The following is a 15,952-nucleotide window of genomic DNA, read 5'->3' as shown; positions in this document are numbered from 1 at the left end:
ACTACGGCGATGCCAAACCAGATAGAGCCCTACATTGGGTTACCACGGATAATAACGGCACATAGACGGCCCGTGAATAATTAATCGACACTGCGATCCACTTGGCAACCTGGCCCGGCAACAGTTAGAAGAGCCAAGTGTGTGTGGCTCTATGTGCTGCTGTGATTGGCTGCTGAGTGTGTGACTGAATTTAACACTCCACCCATTGAGAGCGAGAGTGTGTGTGTGTGTGTCTCTAAATGAATTTCACGAGGTTCAGTTCCTAAATGAATTTCACGAGGTTCAGTTCCTAACTGAATTTCACGAGGTTCAGTTCCTAACTGAATTTCACGAGGTTCAGTTCCTAACTGAATTTCACGAGGTTCAGTTCCTAACTGAATTTCACGAGGTTCAGTTCCTAACTGAATTTCACGAGGTTCAGTTCCTAACTGAATTTCACGAGGTTCAGTTCCTAACTGAATTTCACGAGGTTCAGTTCCTAACTGAATTTCACGAGGTTCAGTTCCTAACTGAATTTCACGAGGTTCAGTTCCTAACTGAATTTCACGAGGTTCAGTTCCTAACTGTTTTATGGTTGCTGTTACATGTCTTGCCCGGGAACCTGTTCTTAGGTTGCATACAGTCTGTGTAGAGTCTGTTTGTCTTCACATCTCTCTGTCAGTGTGTTTAATAACTCTGTGGTTGCCAGGGGTGGTGTGTGTGTGTGTGTGTGTGTGTGTGTGTGTGTGTGTGTGTGTGTGTGTGTGTGTGTGTGTGTGTGTGTGTGTGTGTGTGTGCATGACAGCTGCCCACCCTCTGATGAGGAGTCACATGAGCACACAGCTAAGTCTGATGAAGATGACCCTTGGTCTAGTTGTAATTCATACTTCTACGCTACAGCCTTGGTACGCCACTAGAATGACTCCAAGCCCAGCGGGTGAGAGTGTGACGCAGCGATACTGTTTTAGCTGTGTCATTCAAGACTCCTGCTGTGTTCCTGTTCCTTCCAGGTTCTCTCTGTATGTCCTCTCCCCTGGAGGTTGTCTGTGTCTCCAGGCCTTGTTTTGTGTTGTAATCATTAACCTCTGGTCCTCCTCTAGTCGCCTACTCAGGCAGGTGTCTGCCTGACACACATACACACATGGTGCCAGATGGATCAGGGCACAATGCTCCGCTTCTGCTCTAGCGGTCTGGTACCAGATGGATCAGGGCACAATGCTCCGCTTCTGCTCTAGCGGTCTGGTACCAGATGGATCAGGGCACAATGCTCCGCTTCTGCTCTAGCGGTCTGGTACCAGATGGATCAGGGCACAGTGCTTTGGTTCTGCTCTAGTCGTCTGGTACCAGATGGATCAGGGCACAGTGCTCTGGTTCTTCTCTAGTGACACGGCTGGTACCAGATGGATCAAGGCACAGTGCTCTGGTTCTGCTCTAGTGACACGGCTGGTACCAGATGGATCAGGGCACAGTGCTCTGGTACTGCTCTAGTGACACGGCTGGTACCAGATGGATCAGGGCACAGTGCTCTGGTTCTGCTCTAGTGACACGGTTGGTACCAGATGGATCAGGGCACAGTGCTCTGGTTCTGCTCTAGTGACACGGTTGGTACCAGATGGATCAGGGCACAGTGCTCTGGTTCTGCTCTAGTGGCACGGCTGGAACCAGATGGATCAGGGCACAGTGCTCTGGTTCTGCTCTAGTCGCCTGGTACCAGATGGATCAGGGCACAGTGCTCTGGTTCTGCTCTAGTTGTCTGGTACCAGATGGATCAGGGCACAGTGCTCTGGTTCTGCTCTAGTTGTCTGGTACCAGATGGATCAAGGCACAGTGCTCTGGTTCTGCTCTAGTGACACGGCTGGTACCAGATGGATCAGGGCACAGTGCTCTGGTTCTGCTCTAGTGACACGGTTGGTACCAGATGGATCAGGGCACAGTGCTCTGGTTCTGCTCTAGTGACACAGTTGGTACCAGATGGATCAGGGCACAGTGCTCTGGTTCTGCTCTGTGACACGGCTGGTACCAGATGGATCAGGGCACAGTGCTCTGGTTCTGCTCTAGTCGTCTGGTACCAGATGGATCAGGGCACAGTGCTTTGGTTCTGCTCTAGTGGCACGGCTGGTGCAGAGATTCACACAGACCGCCTGTCTCTTTGTCTCTACTCACACCTGTTAATTTCTCATTCCCTGTACCCTCCTCTAGCACTAAATCAAGTCAAATTTGAATTGTCACAGGCGCCGAATACAACGGGTGTAGGCTTTGCCGTGAAACGCTTTCTCGCGAGTCCTTTCCCGACAACGCAGAGTTAAAAAGGAAGAATAAAAATAGAAAAGACTATTATTGCAGCCTGCAGAGCCGCAGTAACACCAGGCTTTGTGAGAGAAGACAGATCCTATATCTCATCCTCTAATCTTCCCCTCCCCCACTCAGACCGTCACATGATTCCTCTGGGTCAATGGTTCTCAAAACCTCTCATCGGGACCCCCAGACGTTTCACAAAGGGCTTGATGATTAGCTGACAAGTTGAATCCGGTGTGCTAACTGTGGAATAGTTCAAATACATGGAGCTGGGGGTCCCCAAGGAGAGGCTGGAACCGCTGCTCTGTGTGTTCATTCCACTGGGGGGGGAGCTATATCTATCAGAAGAGTAATGGACATTATGAATATGATGTACATGAACGTTTTAAAACACATGAAATAAAAGGATTCCAAAGCTTGTCACTATGTCTATTCTGTGGGGGTCTGAAAGGGGGATATGGGGGGTTGTACGTGCTTTCTAGTTGAGGGCAAAATTATTTCCTTGTTGAACAAATTTAATCAATTAATCAATCAAATGTCCCCATTTCTTTCCCAGGGGGCCGAGCTGAGAACGGCAGTCCCATCATCGTGTTCCCAGAATTCCCTGCTTTTGGCGAGCTCCAGGAGGAAGAGTTCCACAACGTGCTGACCTACCTGACCAGTGTGCCCAGGTGACACACACAATGCATTGCACACTCTGATGCTTGAGCTTGTCATTACTTTGTATAGTTGAGGAAGTGGTGTGGTAACAATGCCTACCAGCAGATGTCAGTGGAGAACTATTTTCACAGTTCCTTTGTCTGAACAGAACAATGAATCTCCCTACAACAAAGTGAACATGTCTTATGCAGGACTGTATCTTAACCATTATAGTTGGCATCTATATTACACATCAACGTTGCTGCAATTGGTACATGTGGTGTATGTCCTGGTACACGTGGTGTATGTCCCGGTACACGTGGTGTATGTCCCGGTACACGTGGTGTATGTCCCGGTACACGTGGTGTATGTCCTGGTACATGAGGTGTATGTCCTGGTACATGAGGTGTATGCCCTGGTACATGAGGTGTATGTCCTGGTACATGAGGTGTATGTCCTGGTACATGAGGTGTATGCCCTGGTACATGGGGTGTATGTCCTGGTGAGGTGCATGTCCTGGTACACGTGGTGCATGTCCTGGTGTGAGGTGTCCTGGTACGTGAGGTGTATGTCCTGGTACGTGAGGTGTATGTCCTGGTATGTGAGGTGTATGTCCTGGTACGTGAGGTGCATGTCCTGGTATGCATGTCCTGGTACATGTCCTGGTGTGAGGTGCATGTCCTGGTACGTGAGGGGCATGTCCTGGTGTGAGGTGCATGTCCTGGTACGTGAGGTGCATGTCCTGGTACGTGAGGTGCATGTCCTGGTATGAGGTGCATGTCCTGGTACGTGAGGTGCATGTCCTGGTACGTGAGGTGTATGTCCTGGTGCACGGGGCGTATGTCCTGGTGCACGGGCGTATGTCCTGGTACACGGGGCGTATGTCCTGGTACACGAGGCGTATGTCCTGGTACACGAGGCGTATGTCCTGGTACACGAGGCGTATGTCCTGGTACACGAGGCGTATGTCCTGGTACACGAGGCGTATGTCCTGGTACACGAGGCGTATGTCCTGGTACACGAGGCGTGTCCTGGTACACGGGCGTATGTCCTGGTACACGAGGCGTATGTCCTGGTACACGAGGCGTGTCCTGGTACACGAGGCGTATGTCCTGGTACACGAGGCGTATGTCCTGGTACACGAGGCGTATGTCCTGGTACACGAGGCGTATGTCCTGGTACACGAGGCGTATGTCCTGGTACACGAGGCGTATGTCCTGGTACACGAGGCGTATGTCCTGGTATATGTCCTGGTACACGAGGCGTATGTCCTGGTACACGAGGCGTATGTCCCGGTACACGTGGCGTCCCGGTACACGTGGCGTATGTCCCGGTACACGTGGCGTATGTCCCGGTACACGTGGCGTATGTCCCGGTACACGGGGTGTATGTCCCGGTACACGAGGTGTATGTCCCGGTACATGAGGTGTATGTCCCGGCACATGAGGTGTATGTCCCGGCACATGAGGTGTATGTCCCGGCACATGTGGTGTATGTCCCGGTACACGTGGTGTATGTCCCGGTACACGTGGTGTATGTCCCGGTACACGTGGTGTATGTCCTGGTACATGAGGTGTATGTCCTGGTACATGAGGTGTATGTCCTGGTACATGAGGTGTATGTCCTGGTACATGATGTGTATGTCCTGGTACATGGGGTGTATGTCCTGGTACATGAGGTGCATGTCCTGGTACACGTGGTGCATGTCCTGGTACGTGAGGTGTATGTCCTGGTACATGAGGTATATGTCCCGGCACATGGGGTGTATGTCCCGGTACATGGGGTGTATGTCCCGGTACATGAGGCGTATGTCCTGGTACACGTGGTGTATGTCCTGGTACATGAGGTATATGTCCCGGCACATGGGGTGTATGTCCCGGTACATGGGGTGTATGTCCCGGTACATGAGGCGTATGTCCTGGTATATGATATGTATGTCCTGGTACATGATATGTATGTCCTGGACGTTATGCTAGTCCTGTTTCTATACAGGAACTGCCTTTCTGTCCAGATATCCCACAATATTCTCGATCTCAATAGGAATTCCTGATATTATCAAATGTTGAATAACAAAAAAAAAAGTAATAAAATGGACCATATCCTCCCCTCCCCATTAGCTAATGGTGAAACCTTTAACCCCTGACTCCTGTGGGAGTTGGCCGGAGGGGGGCTTGGAGAGACGGAGCATGACTGGTGTGGAGGACACGAGGTGGCGGTGTTAATGAAAGAGACTCCCTGTGTATCTAACGGGGTCTGTTCGTTAAAAGACTCCAGGGCTCAGCTACTATATGGAAGCAGTTTGTCATAGAAAGGAGTTCTGTAAAGATGTAATTCCGGACAAATTTGAATTGACAAAACAAGAAAGAAAACATATATTTCTAAGTAATATAGTATCATATACTATCCATTCGTTACAGCCAGGGGGAACCCATCTGTATCAAATGCATGAATGAGGTTCTACCTGAGATGTATATATTCAGTTGTGGTGTGTGACTGGGTGATGATATGTGTGATCATGAGCTCACATGTTACTAAGACCAGAGGGTGTTCATAAAGCAGACAACTCTCCTGTGGATACTGCCGCCCTCCAGCCCCATGTACCTCTGATGTGAGAGAGAGATGGATTCTCCAATTACCTTGAAGGAACTACAGGACAAAATAAAAATTCTCCAACCCTCAATGAAATGATCAAATATACAGACAACAAATTCCAATTAGCTATACTAAAACTATTTTAACATCATCCTCAGCTCTGGCATCTTCCCCAATATTTGGAACCAAGGACTGATCACCCCAATCCACAAAAGTGGAGACAAATTTGACCCCAATAACTACCGTGGGATATGCGTCAATAGTAACCTTGGGAAAATCCTCTGCATTATCATTAACAGCGGACTTGTACATTTCCTCAGTGAAAACAATGTACTGAGCAAATGTCAAATTGGATTTTTACCAAATTATCATACGGCAGACCACGTATTCACCCTGCACACCCTAATTGACAAACAAACAAACCATGACAAAGGCAAAGTGTTCTCATGCTTTGTTGATTTCAAAAAAGCCTTCAACTCACTTTGGCATGAGGGTCTGCTATACAAACTGATGGAAAGTGGTGTTTGGGAAAAAACATACAACATTGTAAATCCATGTACACAAACGTGCGGTTAAAATAGACAAAAAACACACATATTTCTTCCCACAGGGCCGTGGGAGGAGACAGGGGTGCAGCTTAATGCCCACCCTCTTCAACATATATATCAACGAATTGGCGAGGGCACTAGAACAGTCTGCAGCACCCGGCCTCACCCTACTAGAATATGAAGTCAAATGTCTACTGTTTGCTGATGATCTGGTGCTTCTGTCCCAAACCAAGGAGGGCCTACAGCAGCACCTAGATCTTCTGCACTGATTCAGCCAGACCTGGGCCCTGACAGTAAATCTCAGTAAGACCAAAATAATGGTGTTCCAAAAATACAAATTCCATCTAGACACTGTTGCCCTAGAGCACACAAAAAACTATACAAACCTTGGCCTAAACATCAGCGCCACAGGTAACTTCCACAAAGCTGTGAACGATCTGAGAGACGAGGCAAGGGCATTCTATGCCATCAAAAGGAACATAAAATTCGACATACCAATTAGGATCTGTCTAAAAAATACTTGAATCAGTTAGAACAAATTGCCCTTTATGGTTGTGAGGTATGGGATCCGCTCACCAACCAAGAATTCACTAAATGGGACAAACACCATATTGAGACTCTGCATGCAGAATTCTGCAAAAATATCCTCCGTGTACAACGTACAACTATCACGTCCTGACCTTAGTTCCTTTTGTATGTTTCTATTTTAGGTTGGTCAGGGCGTGAGTTGTGGTGGGCATTCAATGTTTTTGTTCTATGTTTGGTATTTCTATGTGTTTGGCCTGGTATGGTTCCCAATCAGAGGCAGCTGTCAATCGTTGTCTCTAATTGAGAACCATATTTAGGTAGCCTGTTTTCCCACTCTTGTTTGTGGGTGGTTGTTTTCTGTTTAGTGTACGTCACCTTGCAGAACTGTTTCGTTTCTTCCATTCACTTCGTTATTTTGTTTTGTGTGTTCAGTTAATAAATGAACATGGACACTTCCCACGCTGCGCATTGGTCCGATATTTCATACTCGTCGTTAGACGATGAAGAGATCCATTACAACAACACCAAATAATGCATGCAGAGCAGAATTAGGCCGATACCCGCTAATTATCAAAATCCAGAAAAGAGACGTTAAATTCAACAACCACCTAAAAGGAAGTGATTCCCAAACCTTCCATAACAAATCCATCACCTACAGAGAGGGGAACCTGGAGAAGAGTCCCCTAAGCAAGCTGGTTCTGGGGATCTGTTCACAAACACAAACACGCCCCAGGACAGCAACACAATTAGACCCAACCAAATCATGAGAAAACAGAAAGATAATTACTTGGCACATTGGAAAGAATTAACAAAAAAAATGAGAAAACTAGAATGCTATTTGGCCCTAAACAGAGAGTACACAGTGGCAGAATACCTGACCTCTGTGACTGACACAAATGTAAGGAAAGCTTTGACTATGAACAGACTCAGTGAGTATAGCCTTGCTATTGAGAAAGGCCGCCGTAGGCAGACATGGCAGACATGAGAAGACAGGCTATGTGCACACTGCCCACAAAATGAGGTGGAAACTGAGCTGCACTTCCTAACCTCCTGCCCAATGTATGACCATATTAGAGAGACATATTTCTCTCAGATTACACAGATCCACAAAGAATTTGAAAACAAACCCGATTTTGATAAACTCCCATGTCTATTGGGTGAAATACCACAGACCACAGTGTGCCATCACAGCAGCAAGATTTGTGAGCTGTTGCCACAAGAAAAGGTCAACCAGTGAAGAACAAACACCATTGTAAATACAACTCATATTTATGTTTATTTATTTTCTCTTTTGTACTTTAACTATTTGCACATCGTTACAACACTGTATATAGACATAATATGACATTTGTAATGTCTTTATTATTTTGGAACTTCTGTGAGTGTAATGTTTACTGTTCATTTTTATTGTTTATTTCACTGTTGTATATTATCTACCTCACTTGCTTTGGCAATGTTAACATATGTTTCCCATGCCAATAAAGCCCCTTGAATTGAATTGAGAGGAGAGAGAGGGGGTGGTTTCTTTCTCTATTGTGCTCTCTAGCTAGCTTCCCTCGCTTTCCTTCTCTTTCTCTGTGCCTCTCCCTTTCTCTCTCACTCTTGCTTTCTCTCTCTCTCTCTCTCTCTAGCGCACTCGCCAGACCAAAAGCGTGAGTGACTGTAAGGGGGTAGAAAGAGGGAGCTGGAAGAGGAGATATAAAAGAGAAGAGGGGGTATTGTGGGGGTGTAGACAGGGTGTCCTGGGTGTTTAATTACTATGAGTTTATCTCTGAATCAGAGTGTTGTATTTAACATGGTGTCCTATAGAGAAACATCCATCATGCTGCCAGTTCAGCACTATGGACGGTCCTGATTAGTACCACTGGATAAAATCATATCACCGTCTGTTTTTCAAGATGCATGCTCTCTCTTTCTCTCACTTTCTCCTCTCCTTTTTCTCTCTGTCCTCTCTCTCTCTTTGTTCATCTCTCTACCTTTTATTTCTATAAATCTCTCTCTCCTTATCTCTATGGCTTCCTCCTTGTCCTTTACCTCTGCTCTCCTCACTGTCAACACACATGCTGCTGAGCAGAGAGGGGGAGAGAGAGAGAGGAAAGGAGGGGGGGAGAGAGGGATAGAGCCAATGAGACGAGGGGGAGGGGCGGGGAAGCTCTATAGCTAAAGCGGAAAGAAAGGTGTGTATGTGTGTGTGTGTGTGTGTGTGTGTGTGTGTGTGTGTGTGCGCGCACCACTGTCATGGCGGCAATTGAATTAATGACAATTTTGCAGTTCCCTCACCTACCAGATAAAGGGGGGTGGATCCCATCTCATTCTCCATCAGATGTCCCGCCCCCCTCTGCTTATGAGCCATTCAAACACACTCCCGCCACCGCTGTCCCTCACCCATATGCTGCTCTGTGATAGGCTACGGGGAGCAGCAGGAGATGCAGGGCTGAGTTGATTGGCTGGTGTAGAGAAGAGGGTAGGCAGAGGAGCGTTGTTCTCGGGGGGCTTGGCGGTTGGCTCCCGTTCTATCAGAGCTGTAAACAGAACGCTGGTGCATAACAAACGGGATCTGCAGAGAGGGAAAACCGGAATAACAGAGAAAAGGAATGGGAGAAGGAGATGACATTCTATTGAGGAGGTTTTGGGAATAACATTTGGGAATAACAGACATATCCTGTCGTGTGACATCAATGGGATTAACCTGAGGAAGAGGCAACATTTTGGTAGTGTGTTTTCTACCGTGTGTGTGTGTGTGTGTGTGTGTGTGTGTGTGTGTGTGTGTGTGTGTGTGTGTGTGCGTGCACAGCAGGGTGATGGATGGATGATGGATTTTCTCCTGGCTGTGTTGATGTATATGGACCACCTCAGCAGCATTGACTCTTTCACATTTCTGTGTGTGTGGTTGTCACTCTTGTTAAGAGCATCTGCTAATTGACTGAGATGTAAACGTGTGCTGCCAGCGACACTCTCCTGGTATTTTTGTACACAATCTACACACACACACACACACAGTGATTGAGCGGGCCGTTCTAATGCCACTGCCTGTGGATAGCCTGTGATCTTGGCGTAGTCAAGGGTCCTGTATTAGGAGGATATACACAAATACAAACACATCCATGTAACCGTGGTAACATACACACACACATCCATGTTGCTGTGGTGACTGTGTCTCGCTCTCCTGCAGTGTGACAGCGTCTGGAGTGGGCTTCATCCTGGTCATCGACCGCCGCCAGGACAGATGGACCGCCGTCAAGGGGACCCTGCTACGCATTGCAGTGAGTAACCCACCGTGTGTGTGTGTGTATGCACACCTCGTTAACACCACATGCTGAGGATGTGTGTGTAATCTATTAGGACATACACTTTAACAGGTGTTCGAGATGTGCTGAGCGACAGGAAACCTTTGTATATCAGAGTAGTGGCACAGTGCAGCCTTCTCCGTGAGGTGTCTTGCTGTCTGGCGAAACTGTAACTACTAGCCTAGTTCTGCAGGAGGGGACTGTAGCATCTCCTCCTTTCAGATTATACAACATCACACTCACTTCAACCTGCAGGAGGGGACTGTAGCATCTCCTCCTTTCAGATTATACAACATCACACTCACTTCAACCTGCAGGAGGGGACTGTAGCATCTCCTCCTTTCAGATTATACAACATCACACTCACTTCAACCTGCAGGAGGGGACTGTGTCTGTCCTGTCCGTCCGTCCGTCCTCTCTCTCTGCATGTGGTACAGGCTGTGACAGCTCAACAGCTGTGGCTGTAGCTGGAGGGGATAGAGTGATTTGACTAGGGAGGGGATAGGGTGATTTGAGTAGGGAGGGGATAGGGTGATTTGAGTAGGGAGGGGATAGGGTGATTTGAGTAGGGAGGGGATAGAGTGATTTGAGTAGGGAGGGGATAGGCTGATTTGACTAGGGAGGGGGTAGGCTGATTTGACTAGGGAGGGGGTAGGCTGATTTGACTAGGGAGGGGGTAGGCTGATTTGACTAGGGAGGGGGTAGGCTGATTGGACTAGGAAGGGGCTAGGCTGATTGGACTAGGAAGGGGCTAGGCTGATTGGACTAGGAAGGGGCTAGGCTGATTGGACTAGGGAGGGGCTAGGCTGATTTGACTAGGGAGGGGCTAGGCTGATTTGACTAGGGAGGGGCTAGGCTGATTTGACTAGGGAGGGGGAAGGCTGATTTGACTTGATTTGACTAGGGAGGGGGAAGGCTGATTTGACTAGGGAGGGGGAAGGCTGATTTGACTAGGGAGGGGCTGATTTGACTAGGGAGGGATAGGCTGATTTGACTAGGGAGGGGGTAGGCTGATTTGACTAGGGAGGGGTAGGCTGATTTGACTAGGGAGGGGGTAGGCTGATTTGACTAGGGAGGGGGTAGGCTGATTTGACTAGGGAGGGGATAGGCTAATTTGACTAGGGAGGGATTGATTTGACTAGGGGGGGTAGGCTGATTTGACTAGGGAGGGGGTAGGCTGATTTGACTAGGGAGGGGGTAGGCTGATTTGACTAGGGAGGGGATAGGCTGATTTGACTAGGGAGGGGTAGGCTGATTTGACTAGGGAGGGGTAGGCTGATTTGACTAGGGAGGGGTTAGGCTGATTTGACTAGGAGGGGATAGGCTGATTTGACTAGGGAGGGGTAGGCTGATTTGACTAGGGAGGGGGTAGGCTGATTTGACTAGGCTGATTTGACTAGGAGGGGTACTGATTTGACTAGGGAGGGGGTAGGCTGATTTGACTAGGGAGGGGTAGGCTGATTTGACTAGGGAGGGATAGGCTGATTTGACTAGGGAGGAAGGCTGATTTGACTAGGGAGGGGGTAGGCTGATTTGACTAGGGAGGGGGCTGATTTGACTAGGAGGGGAAGGCTGATTTGACTAGGGAGGGGGAAGGTTGATTTGACTAGGGAGGGGAAGGCTGATTTGACTAGGGAGGGGGAAGGCTGATTTGACTAGGGAGGGGGAAGGCTGATTTGACTAGGGAGGGGGAAGGCTGATTTGACTAGGGAGGGGGAAGGCTGATTTGACTAGGGAGGGGAAGGCTGATTTGACTAGGGAGGGAAGGCTGATTTGACTAGGGAGGGGGAAGGCTGATTTGACTAGGGAGGGGAAGGCTGATTTGACTAGGGAGGGGGAAGGCTGATTTGACTAGGGAGGGGGAAGGCTGATTTGACTAGGGAGGGGCTGATTTGACTAGGGAGGGGATAGGCTGATTTGACTAGGGAGGGGATTTGACTAGGGAGGGGGTAGGCTGATTTGACTAGGGAGGGGGTAGGCTGATTTGACTAGGGAGGGGTAGGCTGATTTGACTAGGGAGGGGATAGGCTAATTTGACTAGGAGGGATAGGCTGATTTGACTAGGGAGGGGGTAGGCTGATTTGACTAGGGAGGGATTTGACTAGGGAGGGATAGGCTGATTTGACTAGGGAGGGGGTAGGCTGATTTGACTAGGGAGGGGTATGATTTGACTAGGGAGGGGTAGGCTGATTTGACTAGGGAGGGGTTAGGCTGATTTGACTAGGAGGGGATAGGCTGATTTGACTAGGGAGGGGTAGGCTGATTTGACTAGGGAGGGGGTAGGCTGATTTGACTAGGGAGGGGGTAGGCTGATTTGACTAGGGAGGGGTAGGCTGATTTGACTAGGGAGGGGGTTGATTTGACTAGGGAGGGCTGATTTGACTAGGGAGGGGATAGGCTGATTTGACTAGGGAGGGGAAGGCTGATTTGACTAGGGAGGGGTAGGCTGAACTAGGGAGGGATAGGCTGATTTGACTAGGGAGGGGGAAGGGGGGGGAAGGCTGATTTGACTAGGGAGGGGAAGGCTGGGGGAAAAGGCTGATTTGACTAGGGAGGGGGAAGGCTGATTTGACTAGGGAGGGGGAAGGCTGATTTGACTAGGGAGGGGGAAGGCTGATTTGACTAGGGAGGGGGAAGGCTGATTTGACTAGGGAGGGGAAGGCTGATTTGACTAGGGAGGGGAAGGCTGATTTGACTAGGGAGGGGGAAGGCTGATTTGACTAGGGAGGGGAAGGCTGATTTGACTAGGGAGGGGGAAGGCTGATTTGACTAGGGAGGGGGAAGGCTGATTTGACTAGGGAGGGGGTAGGCTGATTTGACTAGGGAGGGGAAGGCTGATTTGACTAGGGAGGGGGAAGGCTGATTTGACTAGTGAGGGGGGCTGATTTGACATGGGAGGGGGTAGGCTGATTTGACTAGTGAGGGGGTAGGCTGATTTGACTAGGGAGGGGGTAGGCTGATTTGACTAGGGAGGGGGTAGGGTGATGAACATGAAACACCCACAATGAGTTCCAGGAATCACCATCACAATAACTTGATACAGGCTTTACATCTGTGATCTTCATATTGTTGGTAATAAATGCAGAGTTATGAAACAGACAAACAAAACAGAAATATTACTTTTCTATAAATATAACATTGACAAATGTTAACCTTTTTAGCTCACCCATCTCCCATCAGCAAACCATAATGTCTCCATCATTCTCCTTATATGGGCCTGTTAGCCCCCCAATAATAATGGACTGTTCCAGCCATAACGGCCCATTCCAGCCCATTGGATATGTCCATGTGACAAGGGAGGGGAGGAGGCTGGTGTTGAGCTGTTAACATTGCTGAGGTAGGACAGTCATCCTCTGTAAGCCTCTGTTAAGTGTGGGTGTGTTCATTGATTTCCCTACAGTGATAGTAGTGTGTAAACAGGCTGGGGAAACCTGCTGATTAGTAGAGTACAGTATCACTGTGGTGGCTCCAAGGGCAAAGGCACACACACACATACATTCTCACCCACTCACACCCTCAAGCATGCAGTGTCTGTGATTTTGATTGTGATTGTGATTACCAGTATGATTTGTGACTGTGTCCTTGTGGGCCTGCAGTGTGAGGAGCAGAGGGTTGGTGTCATTACTCACCCCTAGGCACTGCACTGCATGGTACTGAAGCAGGGGGTAGAGGGGCTGGGCTATGGAGGGAGGAGGGAGGCGGGGGGGGTAGAGGGGCTGGGCTATGGAGAGGAGGGAGGCGGGGGGGTAGAGGGGCTGGGCTATGGAGAGGAGGGAGGCGGGGGGTAGAGGGGCTGGGCTATGGAGGGAGGTGGGGCGGGGGGGAGGGGCTGGGCTATGGAGAGGAGGAGGGAGGCAGGGGGTAGAGGGCTGGGCTATGGAGAGGAGGAGGGAGGCGGGGGGTAGAGGGGCTGGGCTATGGAGGGAGGAGGAGGGGGCTGGGCTATGGAGGGAGGGAGGCAGGGGGTAGAGGGGCTGGGCTATGGAGAGGAGTAGGGAGGTGGGGGGTAGAGGGGATGGGCTATGGAGAGGAGGCGGGGGTAGAGGGGCTGGGCTATGGAGAGGAGGCGGGGGGTAGAGGGCTGGGCTATGGAGAGGAGGCGGGGGGGAGGGGCTGGGCTATGGAGAGGGAGGGAGGCGGGGGTAGAGGGGCTGGGCTATGGAGGGAGGCAGCGGGGAAGTAGGGAAGTAGAGGGGCTGGGCTACGGAGAGGGGAGGCAGGGGAAGTAGGGAAGTGGGGGCTGGGTTATGGAGAGGAGGAGGAGGAGGGAGTCAGGGGGAAGTAGAGGGGCTGGGTTATGGAGAGGAGGAGGAGGGGCAGGGGAAGGAGGGGCTGGGTTATGGAGGAGGAGGAGGGGGAGGCTGGGTTATGGAGGGGGAGGAGGGAGGCAGGGGGAAGTAGAGGGGCTGGGTTATGGAGAGGAGGAGGGGGAGGCAGGGGGAAGTAGAGGGGCTGGGCTACGGAGAGGAGGGAGGCAGGGGGAAGTGGAGGGGGCTGGGTTATGGAGAGCAGGAGAAGGAGGAGGGAGTCAGGGGAAGTAGAGGGGCTGTGTTATGGAGAGGAGAGGAGGGAGGCAGGGGGAAGTAGAGGGGCTGGGTTATGGAGAGGAGGAGGAGGGAGGCAGGGGGAAGTAGAGGGCTGGGTTATGGAGAGGAGGAGGAGGGAGGCAGGGGGAAGTAGAGGGGCTGGGTTATGGAGAGGAGGAGGAGGGAGGCAGGGGGAAGTAGAGGGGCTGGGTTATGGAGAGGAGGAGGAGGGAGGCAGGGGGAAGTAGAGGGGCTGGGTTATGGAGAGGAGGAGGAGGGAGGCAGGGGGAAGTAGAGCGGCTGGGCTATGGAGAGGAGGAGGAGGGAGGCAGGGGGAAGTAGAGGGGCTGGGCTATGGAGAGGAGGGGGCAGGGGGAAGTAGAGGGGCTGGGTTATGGAGAGGAGGAGGAGGGAGGCAGGGGGAAGTAGAGGGGCTGGGTTATGGAGAGGAGGAGGGAGGCGGGGGGTAGAGGGCTGGGCTATGGAGAGGAGGAGGGAGGGGGGGGGAAGTAGAGGGGCTGGGCTATGGAGAGGAGGAGGAGGGAGGCAGGGGGAAGTAGAGGGGCTGGGTTATGGAGAGGAGGAGGAGGGAGACAGGGGGAAGTAGAGGGGCTGGGCTATGGAGAGGAGGGAGGCAGGGGGAAGTAGGGAAGTAGAGGGGCTGGGTTATGGAGAGCAGGAGGAGGAGGAGGGAGTCAGGGGGAAGTAGAGGGGCTGGGTTATGGAGAGGAGGAGGAGGGAGGCAGGGGGAAGTAGAGGGGCTGGGTTTTGGAGAGGAGGAGGAGGGAGGCAGGGGGAAGTAGAGCGGCTGGGCTATGGAGAGGAGGAGGAGGGAGGCAGGGGGAAGTAGAGGGGCTGGGCTATGGAGAGGAGGGAGGCAGGGGGAAGTAGAGGGGCTGGGCTATGGAGAGGAGGGAGGCAGGGGGAAGTAGAGGGGCTGGGCTATGGAGAGGAGGCGGGGGGTAGAGGGGCTGGGCTATGGAGAGGAGGAGGGAGGCGGGGGGTAGAGGGCTGGGCTATGGAGGGAGGCAGGGGGAAGTAGAGGGGCTGGGCTACGTAGAGGAGGGAGGCAGGGGGAAGTAGAGGGGGGGCTGGGCTACGGAGAGGAGGGAGGCAGGGGGAAGTGGAGGAGAGCAGGAGGAGGAGGAGGGAGTCAGGGGGAAGTAGAGGGGCTGGGGTATGGAGAGGAGGAGGAGGGAGGCAGGGGGAAGTAGAGGGGCTGGGTTATGGAGAGGAGGAGGAGGGAGGCAGGGGGAAGTAGGGGGCTGGGTTATGGAGAGGAGGAGGAGGGAGGCAGGGGGAGTAGAGGGGCTGGGTTATGGAGAGGAGGAGGCGGAAGGCAGGGGGAAGTAGAGGGGCTGGGTTATGGAGAGGAGGGAGGCAGGGGGAAGTAGAGGGGCTGGGCTATGGAGAGGAGGGAGGCGGGGGGTAGAGGGGCTGGGCTATGGAGAGGAGGCGGGGGGTAGAGGGGCTGGGCTATGGAGAGGAGGAGGGAGGCGGGGGGGTAGAGGGGCTGGGCTATGGAGGGAGGCAGGGGGAAGTAGAGGGGCTGGGCTGA

General features: G+C 51.4%; 1 protein-coding gene across 8 annotated transcripts in view; it reads left to right on the top strand.

The window, feature by feature from the left end:
• Nucleotides 1-15,952, top strand: part of LOC112255123 (guanine nucleotide exchange factor DBS-like) — a 72,371-nt gene that overhangs the window by 33,290 nt on the left and 23,129 nt on the right. For 7 of the 8 annotated variants that reach the window (XM_042296798.1, XM_042296803.1, XM_042296802.1 and 4 more), the window contains 2 exons: nucleotides 2,831-2,945; nucleotides 9,754-9,844. In XM_042296798.1, coding sequence (XP_042152732.1) covers nucleotides 2,831-2,945; nucleotides 9,754-9,844 — 206 coding nt within the window. Of the gene's footprint in view, nucleotides 1-2,830; nucleotides 2,946-9,084; nucleotides 9,293-9,753; nucleotides 9,845-15,952 lie in introns of those variants that run through there. The other variant, XM_042296804.1, reaches the window with a different exon arrangement.

Source organism: Oncorhynchus tshawytscha, linkage group LG14 (assembly GCF_018296145.1).
Source record: "Oncorhynchus tshawytscha isolate Ot180627B linkage group LG14, Otsh_v2.0, whole genome shotgun sequence".
In the NCBI taxonomy this organism is placed as follows: domain Eukaryota; kingdom Metazoa; phylum Chordata; class Actinopteri; order Salmoniformes; family Salmonidae; genus Oncorhynchus; species Oncorhynchus tshawytscha.
Note: the sequence above shows the minus strand (reverse complement) of the source record. Positions and strands in the feature narration are given on the sequence as shown.